The sequence below is a fragment of the Zalophus californianus genome, chromosome 1 (assembly GCF_009762305.2).
Source record: "Zalophus californianus isolate mZalCal1 chromosome 1, mZalCal1.pri.v2, whole genome shotgun sequence".
Lineage (NCBI taxonomy): Eukaryota > Metazoa > Chordata > Mammalia > Carnivora > Otariidae > Zalophus > Zalophus californianus.
The window spans coordinates 71,083,665-71,105,365 of record NC_045595.1 but is presented as its reverse complement, the minus strand read 5'-3'; the positions used below and the strand labels follow the sequence as shown (position 1 = coordinate 71,105,365).

General features: G+C 38.9%; 1 protein-coding gene across 1 annotated transcript; it reads left to right on the top strand.

Annotated features, from left to right (window-relative positions):
* The first annotated feature begins 15,898 nt into the window (after window positions 1–15,898).
* Window positions 15,899–16,454, top strand: LOC113917897 (60S ribosomal protein L12-like). The gene has a single exon (XM_035723071.1). It carries the CDS (start codon window positions 15,957–15,959, stop codon window positions 16,452–16,454), a length of 498 nt encoding a protein of 165 aa, XP_035578964.1. The 5' UTR covers window positions 15,899–15,956.
* Window positions 16,455–21,701: the final 5,247 nt, after the last annotated feature.

The window sequence follows — 21,701 nt, the reverse complement described above, 5'->3', positions numbered from 1 at the left end:
GGAACTTTTAGCTAGGCACTAGAGTGACTTTAGTGGGAATGGCAAAATAAAGATCTCCAAAAATCCATTCCTCCATAAAAGTTATGAGAACACAGGCAAAAATTGACAAAGTCCTTTTCAGAATGCTGGATATACATCCAAGACTTGCAATAATCCAAGAAACATTTATCCAAAAAGAGTCACTGAATCATGGTAAGAACAATGAGCTTTGTGGCACTTTAACTTACCCTATTTACATTTCCCTCTTCCCACATGAAGAAATAAAGATCACTGGTGAAGGTAACACATAGGTAAATATAAAAGACTATAAATGTAACTTTTGTTTGAAACCCTTTTCTTCTCCCATCTGATTTAAAAGACAACTGCATAAAGCAATACTTATAAATATGTGTCATTGGGCATATAATGTATAATAAGGTACTTTGTATGTCAATAATAGCACAAAGGAGGAGGGAAGGAATGGACTTATATGGGAGAAAAGTTTCTGTATACCATTAAAATCAAGTTGGTACTAGTACAAACTAGATTATTAGAAGTTTAGATGTTAATTGTAGTCTCCAAGGCAACCACTAATAAAACAACTATGTATATATATATATATATATATATATATATATATATATATATACACACACACACACTAAAAAAAACTATTTAAGGGAATAAAAATGGTACAGTGAAAATATTTAGCACAAGATAAGGCAATAAGAGGAATAAACAAAAGTACATGAGACAAATCAGAAACAAATGGCAAAATGACAGACCCAAATTCTATATTACTAATAATTTCATTAAATGTAAATGGTTTAAATACTCCAATCAAAGGCAGAGATTGGCAGAATGGTTTAGAAAAAGATCCAACTATGTTGTATCTGCAAGAGACAATTTAGATGCAAAGACTCAAATAGGTGGAAAGCAAAAGGATGAGAAAAGATACACCATGCAGAGTAACCAAAAGAAAGCTACAATGACTATACTAATATCAGACAAAATGGACTTTAAGATAAAAATTGTTACTAGAAATGAGGAAGGACATTTTCTAAAGATCAAAGAATCAATCCCTCAAGATGTAGTGATTATAAACATGTATTCATTGTATTCATCTTACAACACGGCCAAAAAAAAAAATGAACCAAAAACTGAAAGAATTGAAGGGGGAAAATAGACAATTCTACAATAATAGGTGGAGACTTCAACACCTTACTTTCAATAATGAATAAAACAACTAGACAGAAGATCAACAAGAAAATAAAAGACAAGATTGGGGAAAAAAATTAAAGACTTAACACTATAAACCAATTAGGCCTAATAGACATTTATAGAACACTCCGTCCAACCACAACAGAATACACATTCTTCTCAAGTGCACATGCACCATTCTCCAGAATAGAACATATATGAAGCCATAAAACACATCTCAATAAAATTTAAAGGTCCGACATCATACAAAGTATCTTCTCTAACCACAATGGAATGAAATTAAATCTAATAACAGAAGAACTTGTGGAATTCACAAATATGTGGAAATTAAAAAACATAAATAAAAGATCAAAGAAGAAATCACTAGCGAAATTAGAAAATACTTTGAGATGAATGAAAATGAAAACACAATATTCTAAAACTTATATGATTCAGATAAAGCAGTGCTCTTAAGGAAATTTATAGCTTGCAAATGCTTACATTTTCAAAAAGGAAAGATAACAAATCTGTTGCCTATCCTCTTATCTTATGAAACTAGAAAAAGAAGAGCAAATTAAACCCAAAGCAAGCAGGAGGAGGGAAATAATAAGAATTAAAACAGAAATAATATAGAATAGAAAAATAATATAGAAAATCACCAAAACTAAAAGTTGTTTTTTTGAAAAGACCAACAAAATTGACAATTCTTTAGACTAAGAAAAAAAGAGAAGACTCAGATTACTAAAATCAGAAATAAAAGAGGACATTACTACAGACCTAACATAAATGAAAAGTATTGGGAATTCTATGGACAATTGTATCCAACAAATTAGATAACCTAGATGAAATGGAAAAATTCCTGGAAAGACACAAACTACTGAAGCTAGCTCTAGAAGAAATAGAAAATCTGAATAAAACTCTAATAATATAGTTCTATTAGGACTGAATTAGTAATTTGGGCACCAATGTGCCAAGCTAAACATCAAGGTTCCCATTTCTAAGGAAGAAGAGAAAGATTGCAGGAAGCTCCTAACAATCTCTGCCACAGCCACTGTTAACACTTGGGTAACTCAGAATAACATATATGTAATTTATCACACAGACCATTTGGTAACCTAGGCAATTAGGTTTATTGGAAATTAAAAACATAAGAACGTTTCAAAGAAAATATGAGTCACTCACCAAGTTTACTGCCTTGCCAAATTGATGATTTATGTATCTAGAGACAATTGGTTGGTTGTTTTTTTTTCACCTTCTTTTTCAACAGGGTCATGTGAAGAAGGCTCTCTTTGAAAAAGCTCATCTAATCCCACAGCTCCAGTTACTAAATCTGTGCTGATTTCTCTAGAACTTATTCTTCAGCCTAAATCTTTCTCTTAGCTCCAGAGCCTTATACCCAGTGGCCTCTTGAACATCCACTTGGATATTCTGCAGGTACTTTCAACCCAACATATATAAAACTAAACTCAGTAAGTGTGGACTTTCTGATTAAATGATTGAATGCCTTTCTGAGGTATGACTAAGGCTACTGACTCCCTCCATGTGTGGTAGATCAAAGCTAATGCATATAGTTACTAGGTTTAACAATATGAAATAGCCAAATTCATAGGACAAAAACTTGAATATCTGCAGTTTTTCATGGTTCAACCTGATATATCACACCTTAGGTCACAGCATTTTATTTTATTTTATTTTATTTTATTTTATTTTATTTTATTTTATTTTATTTTATTTTATTTTATTTTATTTTTTAAAGAGTTTATTTATTTATTTGAGAAACAGAGAGAGTGTGAGAGAGAGCAAGAGAGAGCACAAGCAGGAGGGAGGGGTAGAGGGAGAAGCAGACTCCCTGCTGAGCAGGGAGCCTGATGCAGGACTCGATCCCAGGACCCTGGGATCATGACCTGGGCCAAAGACAGACACTTAAACAACCGAGCCACCCAGGTGCCCCTTCATTTTCTTGATAGTGTCCATAGATGCACAGAAGTTTATAATTTTGGTGAAGCCCAATTTATCTAGTGTATTGTTACTGGTGCTTTTGGTGTCACATTTAAGAATCCATCGTCAAATACCAGGTCACAAAGATTTACCCCTTTTTTCTTTTAAGGGTTTTATGGTTTTAACTCTTACATTTAGGTCATGGACCCATTTGGAGTTAACTTTTGTATGTGGTGTGAGACAGGGATCCTTATTCATTCTTTTGCATGTGGATATTCAGTCTACAAAGACTATTCTTTCCCCCATTGAATGGTCTTGACAACTTTGTTGAAAATCAGTTAGCCATAAATATTTAGGTTTATTTCTGGATTCTCTATTCCACTGGTATGTTGTCTCCCCTTATGCCAATACCACACTATTATGATTACTGTATTTTTTTAAAGATTTTATTTATTTTTTGACAGAGAGAGAGAGAGACAGCAAGAGAGGGAACACAAGCAGGGGGAGTGGGAGAGGGAGAAGCAGGCTTCCTGCTGAGCAAGGTGCCCGATGTGGGACTCCATCCCAGGACCCTGGGATCATGACCTGAGCCGAAGGCAGATGCTTAACAACTGAGCAACCCAGGTGCCTGATTACTGTATTTTTTGTAGTAAGTTTTGAAATCAGGAAGTTTGAATTCTTCAATTTTGTACTTCTTTTTCAAGATTATTTTAGCTATTTGGTGTAGATGTATCCCTTTTACTCTAAAGCCAATTTCTGCTTTCATCCAGGTTAGTGACACTTTCTAGACCATCATGGGGGCCTGGATCTTTGGAAAATCACATTTATTTTATGAGGAAAAATATGAGGTCAAACAAGATTTTTGTTTTAGGGTTTTTTTTTTATCATATAAGTGACAACAATACATTTATGGGCTGAAAAATTTGTCTAAATAGAAGATACAGAAATCCATTTTCTATAGTACTTTTTTTTAAAGATTTTATTTATTTATTTATTTTGACAGAGAGAAAGACACAGCGAGAGCGGGAACACAAGCAGGGGGAATGGGAGAGGGAGAAGCAGGCTTCCCACTGAGTAGGGAGTCCGATGCGGGGCTCGATCCCAGGACCCTGGGATCATGACCTGAGCCGAAGGCAGACGCTTAACAGCTGAGCCACCCAGGCACCCCTTTTTTACTATAGTATTGATACAACTTTGGACAGTATGGTAAGCCTAATGTGATGGACACAAGTCTAGGTTTGAAAAATATTCTTGCTGTGTAGGGGTTGTAAGGCAGGTCCATTTGAACAAAAATCTTGTGGATATACTTTTTTCTCCTACCCTTTCCGTAGCCCATCTTACCTTTTCTTCCTACTTTCCTTCCTGGTCCTATTCTCAAATGCTCCTCTCTGAACATCTTTCTGTCCTCCCTCTCATTTTCTGGTCTCTTGCTCCACCTTCTTTTTCTTGCCCTTCAAAACTCCCATTCCTTCACTGAACCCCAACTCAATTTTAGGAAAACAAATTGTTAAACTGATCCTCAGAAAGTGGTATCAACAACTAACTCACTACCACCACCAAAACACTTAGCCCTGAGTATTTGTTAGTCCAAGAGGTGGCCTTTTTGGTGCTTATTTCTTAGCCCAAGAAGTATCCAGCAGGTGGAAGAATTGCAAATTGTCTAAAAAAGTCATTTGAGTCCCTCTGGGTCTTTCATTAAATTTCTCCAATGAACCTATAGTACATATATTGTGAGACAACCTAGCACCCTGTCTCAATTTTCTCCTTTACTTTAGAGCAGAATCTGGCCCATCACATGTGGCTGGGCGTATTTTAGAGGGGATCAATAGCTGGTTCCTCCTGGTCCTACGTTAGTCAAGTGCTGAGCCTTTCCTTTTACTTCATCAGGGGATCCCTCTGAACATCTAAGTTTCAATTTCTGCTTTGGGCTATTGTGCCACATGTTACCCACACAGAGTCATTCTTCCTGAATGATCAACACATTTTGTGTTACCTGCTGTCAGTGATTGGCCCTTACCGACTCCCATAAGAAGGACCCAGACATTGATGTAGATTCCCCTTTCTTGTGTCTCCCCAGCAGTGAGAAGGGCTACCTGCAGTTGGAGGTTTTATTCATGCAACTTCCTTCCAAAAGCACTGGTGGTCCATAGCCAGCTACCACGGCTAGTATTTGGCCACTATACCTTTTCATTTTTCAGGAACAGGAACGTTCCCACACAGCTTCTTGGATTCTTTTTTGTTTTCTCAGTTCACATATATTTCTCGTAGATATATTAGATTTTGTGTCTCAGTCAATATAACCCCTTCCAATTTTGAAACAGATAATTATCTGACCTCACCTTCTAAATGTTACTTAACTCCAATAAAAGAGAAAAATCTGCAGCTTGCCAGGAGGAGATTTTGACTCTAGAAGAAAAAGAGCCCATGACTGTAATAAATATTGCGATAGTACAGCAGCAGCATTTAGGATTTTAAAAATTATATTCAGGTTCTCTTGTGTCCAGCTATTTTACTTAGGATAATGTCCTCAAGGTTCATCCCTGCTATAGTATGAGTCAGAATTTCCTTCCTTTTTAAGGCTGAATAATATTCCATGGTATGGATGTACTATATTTTGTTTATTCACTCATTCATCAATGGACACTTGGGCTGTTTTTATTTTTTGGCTATTGTGAGTAATGCTGCTATGAACATGGGTGAACAAATATTTTTTCAAGTCCCTGTTTTCATTTCTTTTGGATATACGCAGTAATGAAATTGCTGAATCATATGATAATTCTATGATTAGTTTCTTGAAGAACCACCATACTGTTTTCCACAGCAGCTCTACCATTTTATATTTTCACCAGCAACGCACAAGGGTTCCAATTTCTCCTTATCTTCACCACTTGTTATCTGTTTTGTTTTTGATAATAGCCATCTTAATGAGTCTGAAGTGGTATGATATTGTAGTTTTAATTTGCATTTTCCTAATGGTTAATGTTATTGAGCATCTTTTCACGTGCTTATTGCTCATATATCTTCTTTAGAGAAATGTTTATTCAAGTCCTTTGCCCATTTTAAAATCAGGATTTCAGGGCACCTGGGTGGCTCAGTTGCTTAAGCAGCTGCCTTCAGCTTGGATCGTGATCCAGGGTCCTGGGATCGAGTCCTGCATCCAGCTCCTTGCTTAGTGGGGAGTCTGCTTCTCCCTCTGCCTGGCACTCCCCCTGCTTGTGCTTCCTCTCTCCACCCCCTCTCTCTGTGTCAAATAAATAAATAAAATCTTTAAGAGAAAGAGAGAAAGAGAGAAAGAAAGAAAGAAGTTGTAAACAAAAAAGAAAAAAATTAAAAATCAATCAATCAGGATTTCATGTCGTTCAGTTGCAGGGGTTCTTTACATATTCTGGGTATTAATCCCCTGTCAAATATGATTTACAAATATTTTCTCCCATTCAGTTAGGTTGCCTTTTCACTCTGTTGACAGTGTCCTTTGATACATGAAAATTTTAATTTAATGAAGTCCAGTTTATCTATTTTTTTCCTTTTGTTCCTTGTCCTTTTGATGTTATAACCAGTTGTCATGAAGCCTTTCCACTATGTTTTCTTCTAAGAGTTTCATAGTTTTAGCACTTTCATTTAGCTCTTTGATCCATTTTGACTTAATTAAGGTAAGGACCTAGCTTCATTCTTTTGCATGTGGATACCCAGTTTTCCTCTTCTACCTTTTTTTTAAAAATTGTGACTTAGAATACAATTTATTAAGAGTTCTTGTAAATTTCTGGAAAGAAAGTATTAAAGATAATTAAAAGTTAAAAAATTATATAAGACACTATATCACTTGGGATTAGAATTTGGCCACATTTTACAGATAACTCAAATAAGAGTGGCTTAAACATAAAAGTCCAGAGCTAAGTAGCTCCGGGCTAGTGTGGCAATTCTGTGGTCACAAAGAGTCCAGGCTTCTCCTTAACTTCCCTCCTGCTGTCCTTAGTACTGTCTTACATGCCATAACCATCTTTTTGTTTTAACATTTTTCTTTAACTTTGGCTTATTTGGAGATGATTTTCTTTTCTTTTTTTAAAAGATTTTATTTATTTGCCAGAGAGAGAGCACAAGCAGGGGAGCAGCAGACAGAGAGAGAAGCAGGCTCCCCACTGAGCAGGGAGCCTGATGCGGAACTCAATCCCAGGACCCTGGGATCATGACTTGAGCTGAAGTCAGATGCCTAACCAGCAGAGCCACCCAGGCATCTCTGGAAATGATTTTCAAGTTTAATATTGATTAAAGGTCTGAGCTAATTTTATTTTCAAGTTGCTAACCCATTTCCAAAGCAACATCTTTCTTTTTCTCAATTACTATTTTGTAGCACTTTTATGGAGATGTAATTCACCTGCCATACACTTCACATACTTAAAGTGTACAATTCATTGGTTTTTAGTATATTCACAGAGTTGTGTAACAATTACCACAATTTTGGAACATTTTCATTACCCCCAGAACAAATCCTGTATCCTTGAGCAACCACCCCCCTTTATCTCTCAACCACCCAGCCTTAACCAACTGCTAATCTACTTTCTGTTTCCATAGATTTGTGTATTCTGAACATTTCATGTAAGAATCACACAATAAGTGGTTTTTTGATAACTGGCTCCTTCTACTTAGCATAATGTTTTCAAGGCTCATCTATGTGGTAGCATGCATTAGTAGAGTATTTATTCCTTTTTATAGCCCAATAATACTCCATTGTATACATATGGTACATTTTATTTATCCATTCATTAGTTGATGGATATTTGGGTTATTATGAATAATGCTGCTATGAACATTTGTGTACGAGTTTTTATGTGGACATATGTTTTCAGTTCGTTTGAGGATATACCCAGGAATTACTAGGTCAAACAGTTATATTTAACCTTTTGAAGAACTGCCGGACTCTTTTCTAAACAGGCTGCACCATTTACATTCCCATCAACAGTGTTATGATTTTATCCACATCCTTGCCAATACTCATTATCTTTATTGTTATAAACTTAGTCGGTATAAAATGGTATCTCATTGTGGCTTTGATTTTCTTGATGGACAATGGTGATGAGCATCTTTGCATGTACTTATTGGTCTTTTGTATATCTTCTTTACCCAATTAATTGTATGTCTTTTTTTTTTATCAAGCGTGCTTACCTACTCCATTCCATTTGGCTGCCTGTTTTTTCCATCAGAGCCACACATTTCTCTCTTTATTTTTCATGTTTTAATATTTAATATGACTACTCTCTGAACTTCGCCTTTCCTCCATTTACTTCTTCTGAATATCTCGGGTATTCTCTCATCAATTTATTAGGAAGAACTTTAGAAATTTACACATTGCTCACATGCTAACAAAATAGAGACACTTGGTTTACAACCATGCTTTCTATATTTCTTACAGTACTCTGATGCAGTTCATATGCATTCTAAACATCCAGTGGTGATTTATACTAGAAATGGTATACATGTAATTTGTGATTTTAATGAAATATTATTGCAATACCTTTAGAAAAACAGTTGACACACATGAAAGTATTAACTTGAGTCAGTTGATGCCAGGAGATAATGCTTCATTAGTGGTAAGAAGTTTATCTAAATATTTCTCCTGGTTGTCCCTTAGCATAGGTAATTGCTTACTAAGCTAGTCTCTTTGCATAAATTTCAGTTTTCCGGCATTTGATTAATCTTGACAGTTGGGATTCTCTATGGAAACGGTGGAGCAAGATGCCATACCTTCCCCCCAAAAAACACATAAAAATAATGCTCTTATTTGTTGCCTGGCAACAGTACTCTTTGTTTTTATTCACAGGAAGATTTATTTTTGCTGATTGGTACAACTTTGGCAGGGAAAGACAAAGGAGAAAATAGTTCTCTCCACATTCAAAAACTGATAGGGCAGTTTAATCTTTTTCTTTGTTAAAGACCCAAGTGCGTAACTCTAAACAGCATAAAGAGCATAGAACATATAAAATGTAAAGGCAGAGTGAGTATGATCAGAGAGGACCCTTCATTATGGATCTCTGATGACAATTATGGATGTCTTTGATTAGGGGTATCCTCCCCAAAACTGTTGCGATTCTAAAGCAATATGGGTTCAAACTGCATTTATAAGGCTCAAGAGTAGGTCTCAGTCTAAATTTTATTTCATTCTGCTTGGTCCCTGTGATAGGTGGTATTTTTTTATTCATGATTCTTTCTTCCTTTTCCACCTTTGCCATGGTTCACTACAGATAAAGGGCAGATCTCTACCTCATTCACTTTAGACTTAGTCTATAGAATGTGTGTGGTTGTAACATATGCCATGCCTGACCATTCACATGTCTGTATGTGAGTTTGTGAAATTTGGCTTAACCTTCTGCATTTCTGGCCATCACCCCGTCAGCCTGGCTCCTGGAAGGGAATCACGTGGAGCAGACCAGAATAGAATCTAAGGTCAAGGCAAGCCTGGCCAACCCACATGCAGCACACAGACAGTGAGAGAAAAACAAATGTCTGTTGTTATGTATCACTGACATTTGGGGTTTTTTGTTATATAACATTATTGCATCAAAACCTGACCAATAGAATCACTGAGAAACAAATTGTTCTTATTAATGCCTACCGTGAACAATCACAGACTTTAGAATTTGCACTCCAGATTCTAGTTAGGTGCCCCCCTCTTTCCAGTCACCAGTCAGATGGAACAAAGTCTGTTTATGAGACCAATGAGCTTATCTTGAGGATGCTAAGGATGTTCTGGAAGGTGAGAGATCTATTTTTTCATATCTGTATCTATAAACTAGGGACAGATATTCTAGGAATACTATTAGTGGAAAAAAACATTTACAGAACAACTTGGATGTTCTCATTTAGGAAAATTTCAAACATGCATGGTGGCAGCTCTGGAATTTCCATGTAGAATTTCTATATATGTGAGCTGAATAACAATCTGATTGGAAGGGAGTTGGGGTGAAGAAATAGGCCTGATGCTGCATTTGCATAGCACTTTCATATGACTGAAGAAACTCCCAATTGGCTGCATTAAAGAATTGGTTGGAGGGAAGCTGATGAAGATGATATGGAATTCTAAAGCTCCACATTCCCAGGCTTTCCCTGGCCCATACAGTGCCCATATTAAGTATATCTATAAATATACAGAGAGAGGGCTGGAAGGATATATAAAAATGTAAATGGAAGTTATAAATGAAAGTGGAATCTTGGGGCATCTTTTTCCTCTTCTTTTAATTTTTTCTGTATTGTTTGAATCTTTTGCACTGAACGTATATTATATCCCAAAAATTTAATGAAGAAAATATAATTCTTTCCAGGAAAAGGAAAGAATCCTATGACCTCTACTTTTCCTCATACCTCATTTTAATCATCTCAGTCGTGCCCCCAGATCCCCAAATTTCAGTTCTCCCACTATGGCTTACCTATTTTTAGCTCCAGTCCTTCTCTGAAAACAACCAAATGTAAAAAGAAACAACATAAGGTTTAGAAAAGGAACCCTGGCCTGAGGGTAAGGATTCCAGTACCAATCCTCAACTTCTCTGTAGGACTTCAGCCTCCACATGTGAAAAGGGAAGGACTGGACTAATCAGAGGTTACAAACTCAAATGCTTGGAGGAACCAAGGAGAGACAAAGGAGAGATGCAGGTGGGCTGGGGTGGTGGGGTCTGTGCTGGACTGGTGAATTCCAGCCCACCCTAAAGGAGACACCACTGCAGGCCCAGACTTGCCAGATCTTCCAATTTATTGAGAGGCTGGGAATCAGTTTTTTCTAGGACATCTCCTGACTTTTGAATATTGGCAAATACATTTTGAAACATTCTGTGAATTCCTTACAGGACAAATTAACCTCACCTAAGAATCCACCTAGGATTCTTAGGCTGGTAAGCTGATGGTGGGTCAGATGCTCTTGAAGGCTCCTTATTTCATCTCCTAGAGCCACTCAGGTGCCACCTAGTGATGGGGACTGTCATAGTTCCCAAGAAGGCCCTTGTGGAAAAGGACAGATTTTTAAAAAATTAAACAGATCGACTAAGAGGTCATTTATTTGTATGCCAAAAGTGCATCTTAGTAAATGGCCTCTCAGGTGTAATTAAAATATGCCAAAACATGATTCACTCACTGCTCATTGGGAATACAGAATTATGAGAAGTGAAGAACATTTATTATTGACCACATTCTGGGCACTGTTCTGTTCTAAGGTTTTATTTTATTTAATCCTCATGATAATTCTATGGATTCAGTATGATTACTACCTTGGTTTTATCAAGGGGATGGGGAACCTGAAGCCCAGAGAGATTGTGTAATTTATACCAAATAACACTGCTAATTTGTGGTGGAGCTGGGAGTCCAACCCCAGCAGCCTTAATCAAGAAGCTATGCTGTTAAAATAATTACTCTAAACTGAAATTAGGCTCTTCCCCTAAATCCTCAGAAGAATGCAGAATTGGTCCCAATTCTGAAGCAAGAATTCATGGTTACAGTTTTATAAGACTTGGCTTTTTACCAAAGAAAATCCCTCAAAACCCAATCTGGCTATCTGAACAAACTTGAAACTTGAAATACATAAAATTTTCTGGATTCTGACCTGAATAGCAAGAATATCTAAAATTTGTGGAGTTTCCCTAAGTATTTCATCTTTACTGTAATATAGGTTAATACAAGGCTTGTAGGGGTAGGGAGGAATAGGGCCCAAGTGCCCCATTTGATGTGCTCTTATTTCTCCATCTTAAAAATCCTTCTCAAGGACTCTTCCCCTCCAACTGTTGTCTCAAGTCACTGCTCCCCTTTACAGAAGGGCATGATATCAATTCCTTTCCCCTCATTCCCTCTTAAATTCCCTCTTATTGTTCCCACCACATTGCCTTTTTCAAGGTCACAATGACCTCCTCACTGTCAGCCCAATGGCCATTCTCAGTCTTTCCCTTTCTTGGATCCAGTTGATTGCTCCTACATCCTGAAAACATTTGTTTCACTTGGCTTCTGTGACTCCACAGTGCTCAGGTTCCCCACTCCCCCCCGACCCCAGCATCCTTTGGTTCTCTCCCTGGTCCTTTGCTGGTTCTTCCTCACCTTCCAAACCTTTTAACAATAGAGGGCTCCAGGGTTTGGATCTTGGACTGCTCCTCTTTTCTATACTCACTCTCATGGCAAACTCATCCTCTCTCATAGCTTTCAGTACCACTGCCTGCTGGTGACTCTCCAAGTATCTCTAACTGAGACCTCTTTCTTGAGCTCCAGACTGTTGTGCCCAACTGCCCACTGGACAACTGTATTTGAGACTGATAGCGCATTTCAGTCTTATCAAGTTCAAAACAAGCTCCTTACCTTCTACTCCAAACCTACGCAGGCCTCCATCTTTCACCTCTTGGTCCTTGGTTTGGCATCTTCCTTGATTCTTGCCTTTCTCTCATATGGCCTCCATCACCATCCAGTCTGCCAGCAAATCCTGCTGGCTCTGCACTCAGAATATGTCCATCTACAACAATTTCTAACCATTTGTGCCACTATCATCCTGACCTAAGCCCCCATAATCTCTCACATGGATTATTTAATTAGCTCCTTTCTGATTTCACTACTTTCGTTCTTGCCTCTTAAAATCTATTCTCATCATGGCAGCCAGAGTGATCGTGTTAAAGTCACCCTTCTGCTCAAATCCCTCCAATGACTTCCCATTCCTCTGAGTGAAAGTTATAGTCCTTATGGTGCTCAAGAGGCTCTGTATCATCTGGGCCCCCCCATACCTCTTCCCTTCATCTCCCAATACTCTCCCATGCACACACTCCTCTCCAGACATTGGTCTTTGCTATATTCCTAAAACACGCCAGTGTGGTTACATGCTAGGGCCTTTGCAGCATCTGTGCCCTCTATTTGAGATGATTTCCCCCCAGAAATCCAGATGGCTCAGTCTCTTTTCTTCTTCAAGAAGAAGGCCCCCCCATACCTCTTCCTCAGCTAGCACCTTCCCAAGGAGTCCTAACCCGCCCGCCCCATTAAAATCGCAGTCCCTCCCCACTCTCCCCTAAACATTTTTATCTTGCTCAAATCTTTTTCTCAAGAAAACTGCTCACCTCTGCCATACTGTAGAATTAGTGTATTTACTATATTTACTGTTTATTGTCTATCTCCTCCCATCTAGAAGGCAAGCTCTGTGAGGGCAAGGATTTTTGTCTATTCTGTTCTCTAATGTGTCCACATAATCCAGGATAGTACTTTCATAGTCAGGAGGACGTATGTTAGGACTTTTGACGTTATAGTGAATTGCTCTGTTATATTGTTTGGGATTGCTTTGTGTTAAAATTATTAAGTTTGTTAAATGCAAAAACATAAAATACATTAGAAAATATATCTTAAAATATTTGTTACCCTGTTTGGGCATTTTAAAGATTTATTTATTTGAGAGTGGGAGGGGGGCAGGGGCAGAGGGAGAAGGAGAGAGAGAATATCATACAGACTCCATGCGGAGCATGCAGCCCAATGTGGGGCTCAATCCCAGGACCCTGAGATCACAACCTGAGCCAAAATCAAGAGCTAGATGCTTAACTGACTGTGCCACCCAGACGCCCCATACTTGGGCATTTAAAAATATATATGTATATATCTCCTCAAAAAATGGTGGCCTGGGCCTTTCTGGATCTCCAAAGGACTCTTAAGAATTCTTGTGAAAAAGAATTATTTTCTTGTGAGCCAAGTTTATGCCCATCGTAGTACTTGTAGTTTCCTAGGCTTCACCTTAACCAGAAAGATTGTTATTGTTAGAGAACCCAGGATAGTTTTAAAGTTGTTTAATACCCTTTTGACCATTTCGATTGTGTACCATGTGTCTGAATTATCTGTTCAAAAAATAAATAGTAATTGTAAAAGTTTTACTTCCCTCTTTGAATTCTTAGTAATCTTCAAAATTAAAAAAGTAAGCATAGTTGATGCCACTAAATATTTGTCACTTGATTGCTGGTAGACTTATTAACAATGCTTGATGGCTTCTTTGAAAACGGTCTTTGTGGAGAAATTAAATCTAGACATATGAGAGCAAACCTCAAGTCATAACCACGACTTTTAAAAATCTTTTATTCCACGTATAACAAACATAAGAGGGTATATAAGTGTTTACAGTTCAATGAATTTTCACAAACTAAACTCACTCACGTAACCAGCACCCAGATCAAGAAACGATTTCTAGCACTCCAGAAAGCCTTCCTCAAACTCCCTTCCAGTCACTAACCTCCCCCCGCAATATACCCACTCTCCTAACTTCTAACTGAATAATTTGCCTGGTTTTATATTTTATATAAATAGAATCATACAGTATATATGGTTTCATTTTTTATTTATTTTGCTCAGCATTATGTTTGTAAAACTCACCCATTTTGTTGTCTGTATAGTTATAGATCGTGAATTTTCATTGCTTTATGGGATCCCATTGCATGAATATACCATGATTTATTTGTTTGACTGTTGATGAGCAGTTGAATAGTTTTCAGTTTTATGCTGTTACAAATAGTCCTTTTATGAATATTCTAGCTCATGTATATTATGGATTGAATGGTGTCCTCCAAAAAGATATGTGAAGTACTGACCCCTGGTTCCTGTGAATGTGACTCCATTTGGAAATAAAGTCTTTGCAGGTGTAATCTGCAAAGTTAAGATGAGGTCATCCTTGATTAGGATGTAAGAAGTGGAGGAGAGACACAGAGAGCACACGGGGAAAAGATGGCCGTGTGAGAAAGACACAGGCAGAGATTAGAGTAATACATCCGTGAGCCAAGGAAAGCTAAGGATTGCCAGCCATTACCAGAAGCTAAGAGAAAGACAGGGAACAGATTCTCCCTCACAGCCCTCAGAAGGAACCAAGCCTGTCTACACCTGATTTAGGACTTCTAGCTTCCAGAACTGTGAGAGAATAGGTTTCTGTTCTTTTAGGCCACCTAGTTTGTGGTACTTTTTTTTTTCTCCGGAACACCCTAGGAAACAAATACAATGTCTTTTGGGGAACTTAGGCTGAACAGTTACCAGTGAGTGATTTTACACTCACACCAGTAGTGTATGAGAGTGATGAGCGGGATGGCTCTACATCTTCACCAGCACTTGGCATCATCAATCTTTTTATTTTAGCCCTTCTGATGAATGTTTAGTAGCATCACATTGTGGTCTTAATTTCCCTAGTGACTAACAACGTTGAGCATCTTTTCAAATGTGCCTATTTGCCATCTGTGTATCTTCGTTAGTGAAGTCTGTTCAAATCTCCTCAGTTTTGACTGGGGAAGTGGTTTTCCTATGATTGCGTTTTGAGAGTTCTTTATGTATTCTGGATACAAGTCCTTTATCAAATAAGTGTTTTGCAAATATTTTCTTCCAGGTTTTCTTTCTCCCAATAGTATCTTTCAAAGAGAGAAAGGTTTTGATTTTGAGGTACTCTCATTTGCCAATTTCTTTTTATTATGGATTAAGTTTTCGGTTTTGTATCTAAGAAGTCTTTGCCTAGCGCAAAGAATTTTTTTCCCTCTGTTTTCCTGGTGAACTGTTTCACTGTCAGTTCCTCAAAATCTTTTCCAATTACCTCAGAACAAAACCACCTTTGTTTTGTGGAAGTTGTTAACTTGTACTCAGGGGGCTATATTTCTTTAAAAGTGTTCTAAAGTCAGCCCCCCCTCCCTTTTTATTTGTTTTACTCAGTAATGAGTGGCCAGTTAAATACTTTATGCTATTATTAATTGAGGGTATCCTTTTAATGAAATAAAGAGCTAAATGGCTTTTGGCTTTCGGCTCGGGAAGGCTCGGGAAGGCAAAGGTGCAACTTTCTTCGGTCGTCCCTAATCCGGGTTCATCCGACACCAGCCACCTCCGCCATGCCGCCTAAGTTCGACCCCAACGAGATCAAAGTCGTGTACCTGAGGTGCACCGGTGGCGAAGTCGGTGCCACGTCTGCCCTGGCCCCGAAGATCGGCCCGCTGGGTCTGTCTCCAAAAAAGGTTGGCGATGACATCGCCAAGGCAACCAGTGATTGGAAGGGTCTAAAGATTACGGTGAAACTGACCATTCAGAACAGACAGGCCCAGATTGAAGTGGTACCTTCTGCCTCTGCCCTGATTATCAAAGCCCTCAAGGAACCACCAAGAGACAGAAAAAAGCAGAAAAACGTTAAGCACTGTGGAAATATCACTTTTGATGAGATTGTCAATATTGCCCGACAGATGCGACACCGATCTTTAGCCAGAGAACTCTCTGGAACCATTAAAGAGATCCTGGGGACTGCCCAGTCTGTGGGCTGCAATGTAGACGGCCGCCACCCTCATGACATCATAGATGACATCAACAGTGGTGCGCTGGAGTGCCCGGCTAGTTAACTACAAAGGAAAATGTTTCAATAAAGGATCATTTGACAACCAGTGGGGGCGGGGGGGGGGGGGGAAGAGCTAAATGATTGGATTTCTGATGTCTTGAAATCAAAATAACTTAGTGTAAGTCTTCAAATCTTAAGCCCTGTCACTGACCTTGCAAAACCAAATTTATTAAGACACCGTGAACATTGATTACTGAGTATCTCAACAAAATATTTTTATTTGGGGTGCCTGGGTGGCTCAGTCGTTAAGCGTCTGCCTTTGGCTCAGGTCATGATCCCAGGGTCCTGGGATGGAGCTCTGCATCCGGCTCCCTGCTCGGCGGGACGCCTGCTTCTCCCTCTCCCACTCCCCCTGCTTGTGTTCCTGCTCTCACTATCTCTCTCTCTGTCAAATAAATAAATTAAAAAAATCTTTAAAAAATTTTTTTTATTTGATGCATTCTCTGGTACAGGAAGTAGGAAAAAATTTTAAATTTTTAATGGACAGCAAAACCACATTTACAACTGCATAATATTCTTCTGCCACAGGTTCAGAGAGAACAAAAGAATCCAAGTAAACAAATCACAGATTCAATTAATTGATACAAGTAAGAATAAATTATGCTGACTGGAATTCTCATTATCATTTGAATCTTAGCAGGATATGAAATTAACTTCTAGATAGTAGCTATATTAGGGCATCATGGTTGTACTAGTCATTTCAGTTGCAAATGACAAAACCCATGCAAAAACAAAAGTATTGGAGGAGATTTCTGGCTTTAAAAATATCTGGAGCACAAACTGCAGCATCTCTCTCTCTCTCTCTCTCTCTCTCTCTTTCCCCCCACCCATCAGTTCTGCTTTCTTCTGGCTTGTCCGGGGTCTCAAGAAGGCTCTACCAAGTCATGATAAACATGGCACCTTCTGGCATCACAAAGCAATGGAGAAAGAGTGGTCTTAGAAAAAATGGCTTGCATTTTGGAAAGAAATACAATTGGATTCCTCCATAATACTGAGACAGGGAAGCTGAAAGGACTCCATGTGAAAAAAAAAAAAGTTTTTTTTCTCTTTGCTCTTTTTCCTGATTCTATTCTTGCTAGGACCTACACCCCTGCCTTACATATGCCTTAGTGTATGTCTTCCTTATAAAGGTCAAGGAGTTAATGATTTCTTTGGAGTCTTCTAGCGCAGTAGATACCATCTAAGGAGTGACAAGGCAGGGGGCGGTGGTCATGAACATCTCCAAGACCAGTGACTCCAAAAACCTTGAACACCAAGACCCCAGGCTCTAGGGCATAAGTGCCTTATGGAGGACACCTGAGCACTCATCCTTGTTCAACCAGTTCCTGGATGCCAGGGAGGACACATGCAGCAGATCACCGTCTTCAGTAAAAACTGCATACCCCCCAGGGCGCCTGGCTGGCTCAGTTGGTTGAGTGTCTGCCTTTGGTTCAGATCATGATCCCTGGGGGGTCCTGGGATAGAGCTCCAAGTCAGGCTCCCTGCTCAGTGGGGAGTCTGCTTCTCTCTCTCCCTCTGCCCCACACCCCCCGCTCATGCTCTCTTTCTCTTGTTCACTTTCTCAACTAAATAAATAAAATCTTTTTAAAAAAGACAAAACTCTAGACCCCCAAGCAAAGATGAGACTCATCCTCCATTTCCTTTTTGAGTCTCCCAGATGCTCCATCTGTATCTGCTCTCTCTGTATCTTCAGTAAACTTCTCTCACTTCCAGCTGGTTCGCATTTGTGCAAAGCCAACAACCCTCTTGGCTGGTTCAGCAGGAACCCCTCCGGGTCCTTGGACTGGCCTGCCTGCATCAATACCACATACACAAGTGAACTCCAGATGGATGTAAAAATCACTATATACAGTTAAAAATGAAAAAATGTGGGACACAATCTATGTTGAGAAGGACTTCAATGAAACTCAGAAGTACATACCACAGGGGGAAAAATTTGATAAAACTGATTATGTTCAGTGAAGGGGCAGAAAGCAGGAGGGACGCAGGGCAACTAAGGCAAGGTGGTGTGAGGTTACACTTGCTTACAGCAGGTTTCTGCAGCAACCCCTGGAAGAGAAGATATGTCAAGGGAGAGAACATGGGACAGAAGAGCTGGACAGCCGCTGCCTTTGGTTTCCACATTTAGCAAATGGAGGTGAGTTTGTTTTCATCTGGGAGAATGTACTCAGAGCTGTGGACTTCTAAAGCTTTTGTTTTCAAAGAAAGCACTAGGAGCTTTTCCTCACGCTGCGTGCACAAGCCTTCACAGAAAGCAATGATGGGTGATGTCTGCACAGAGGCTCCAGCTTACACAAGTTCCACAAGCAGTCAGCGAATTCCCAGGATGCCAAAACCTTGTAGGAACTTCGTTTCCATAAACCAAGACAGAAGTGCCTGCCGACTGTTGTTAAATAAGAAAATTCAACCGAGTAAATTTTAAAGATCTAATTGGCTTTATTCACTGATTCATGAATCAGGTGGCATCCTATCTAGCAAATAGGAGCTCAAGGAGCTGTACAAAATGAAAGACTTTCATAAGCAGAAGAGGGTGGGACAAGGATGTTATTAAAGAAGAGTGGATTGTTTGCAGCAAGGTCACCTTCCTTTAGGGGACAACAGGGGCCCGTCAGGTGGATTGCCTCACTAATGCTGACCAGGTAATTCCAGATTGGTGGTTGAACATTCCACTCCTGGAAGAAAGAGGCTGTAACTGTCATTGATTTGGGCAGTAGGACTCAGTTTGGTGACGTGGGCTTAGCACAAGTAACTCCATTGAAGCCTATTGTCTCCTTTATAATACCATCTATGATGATCTAACTAGTGATGTTGGGTTCTACCTTTCTTATATTTCTGGATATTAAAAGCCAACCTGTTGATGAAAAGTATGAACTTGCCTGAGTTGGAATCGGCTCCACCTCTTACCAGCTGTGGTCTCTCTGTGCCCGAGATGTCTCATCTGTAGAACAGAGATTAGAATATAACCTACATCATAAGGCTTTGGCAGGGAGTCGTGAGTTAACGTTGTGAAGTATTTAAACAGTGCCTGGTACTTAGTAAGAGCTATAAAAACTACTGGCCATTCTTATCAAGGCCACTGGGGATTTCTCCTTCTCTGTCCAGGTTAACCCAGATCTATTTTACATCTACCAACAGCACCTGCCTTTGCTAAGAGTCTGGTTTCCTGTGTGCCCTGTAGTCAAGTCTGGCTGCCCTCCTTGGATGGGAGGGAAAACTGTGTGCTTCTAGCTCTTGAGAATTTAACAAAGCTAGAAGCTGTTGTCTTTTTAAAATTCCCCACGGACGACATGTAAAAATGCTATTATTAATACTTTTTTTAAAAAAAATGGAGAAGCTGAAGCATCAAGGAGTGATATAAATAATGAAACTCACACTGCTGGTTCCTGGGAGGTGAGATTTAAAACCAGGCATTTAGGCACCAGTCGTTTCCTTCTCTTTCTGGAGACTGCTCAATAATAATGATGATAAAAACAAACATGACAGAGTGCTTATGAGGAACTAACCCTGTACCAAGTGCTTCACATGTAGTATCTCGTTTAATCATGCACAATCAGTGGGGTCCTGTTATTACCCACACTCCCATTTTTTGGATGAGGAAACTGAGGCTTTAGAGGACAGAAGTGAAGGTGGCTAGGAAGCTGATGAGAGATAAAAGGAGCCCCATCACTTGCTCCTCTAGCATTTTATTTCCAGAATCCCTCCTGAGCCTCTTGATTCACCATAAATCTGTACCCACCATCACCAAGACCACAATAAAAGGAAATTAAATGATGGGCCTAACAAAGATATTGAACATATAATTTTACGTTTCCAAAGCTGTACTTGTTCTAATCTGTGCCAGAGTGGGAAGGAAGAAACAGTGTTAACCTTCATTAGTCAATCCTCCCCCACCAGCCTGATTCAACCCCATAAACAATAGATATAATTACACTGAACAATTGGGTGTTTATTTCCATGTCTGGACACAGAGCTCACATTTGAAAACAAAAGGGAACAGAAAAGAGAGAGCATCTGCTGCTTTTTAATTCTTTGTGTCAAACTTTTCCTCAGCCTGGATGCTTCTCTTGTGATCAAGACTTTTTGAAAAAGTCGACTTCTTTCTTTTTTTTTTTTTTGTAGAGGAATTGGCATTAGGAGTAAGACAATAATATATTTAAACAGCCTATAGTCTGAGTAGAAACAATGGATGCTAAAACCAGTGGAAGTTTTGAAGAGGAATAAGTTATTTACATAGTATCAGAGTTGTCCCTGCAAATTACATAGTAATTATAAAGGGGAGAATAGTAACTTGACAGTGGCAAGACCTGGAAGACACCAACTTTATCAAGTGATCCAAGTCAACATCACCAATATTGGGACAAACCAACATCAGGAAAACACATTGGGTGCCTCCTGAAGCAATGCACTGAGAGAGACAATATCATTTCTCCCAAGATGCATAATCTAATCATGAAGAAACTTCAGATATACTCAGATCGGGGGATGTTTTCAAAATAACTGACCTCTATTCTTCAAAAATGTCAATGTCATGAAAGACAAAGACTGAAGAACTGTTTTCAGATTAAAGAAGAGTGAAGTACAACTGTGTGGCTTTTAGTATATTCACAAGAGTGTGCAAGCATCACCACCACTATCTGATTCCAGAACATCTTCATCACCCCAAGAAGAAACTCCCAAACCCCTTAGCCATCATTCCCCATTCACCCTCCCTCTCTCCCTGCCAGCACCTGGCAACCACTGATCTACTTTCTTTATCTATGGATTTGCTATTCAGGACATATCATATGAATAGAATTATACAACAAGTGGTCTTTTGTGACTGGCTTCTTTCACTTAGCGTGTTTTCAAGGCTCATCTATGTTGTCATGAGTATCAGTACTTTCTTCCTTTTGAAAGTGGCTACCCCATTTAACACTTACATTTCCACTCCAAACGTAGATTCCAGTTTCCACATATCTTCCCCAACATTTGTCTTGTCCATTTTTTATGAAAGCCATCCTAGCGGGTAAGAAGAGGTATCCCATTATGGTTTGGGTTTGCCTCTCTCTAATGATTCATGTGCTTATGGGGGATTTGGATATCTTTGGAGAAATTTCTGTTCAGATGCTTTGTCATTTTTAAATTGAGTTGTCTTTTTATTGTTGTTTTATTGTTGAATTTTTTAGAACTTCTTAGAACTTTATACTAGACCTTTCCCAGATAAATGATTGCAAATATTTTCTACCATTCTGTGAGTGGTCTTTTCATTTTC

Excerpts from the sequence above, each read along its gene's own strand:
- LOC113917897 (XM_035723071.1), top strand. The coding sequence starts at position 15,957 with ATGCCGCCTAAGTTCGACCCCAACGAGATCAAAGTCGTGTACCTGAGG.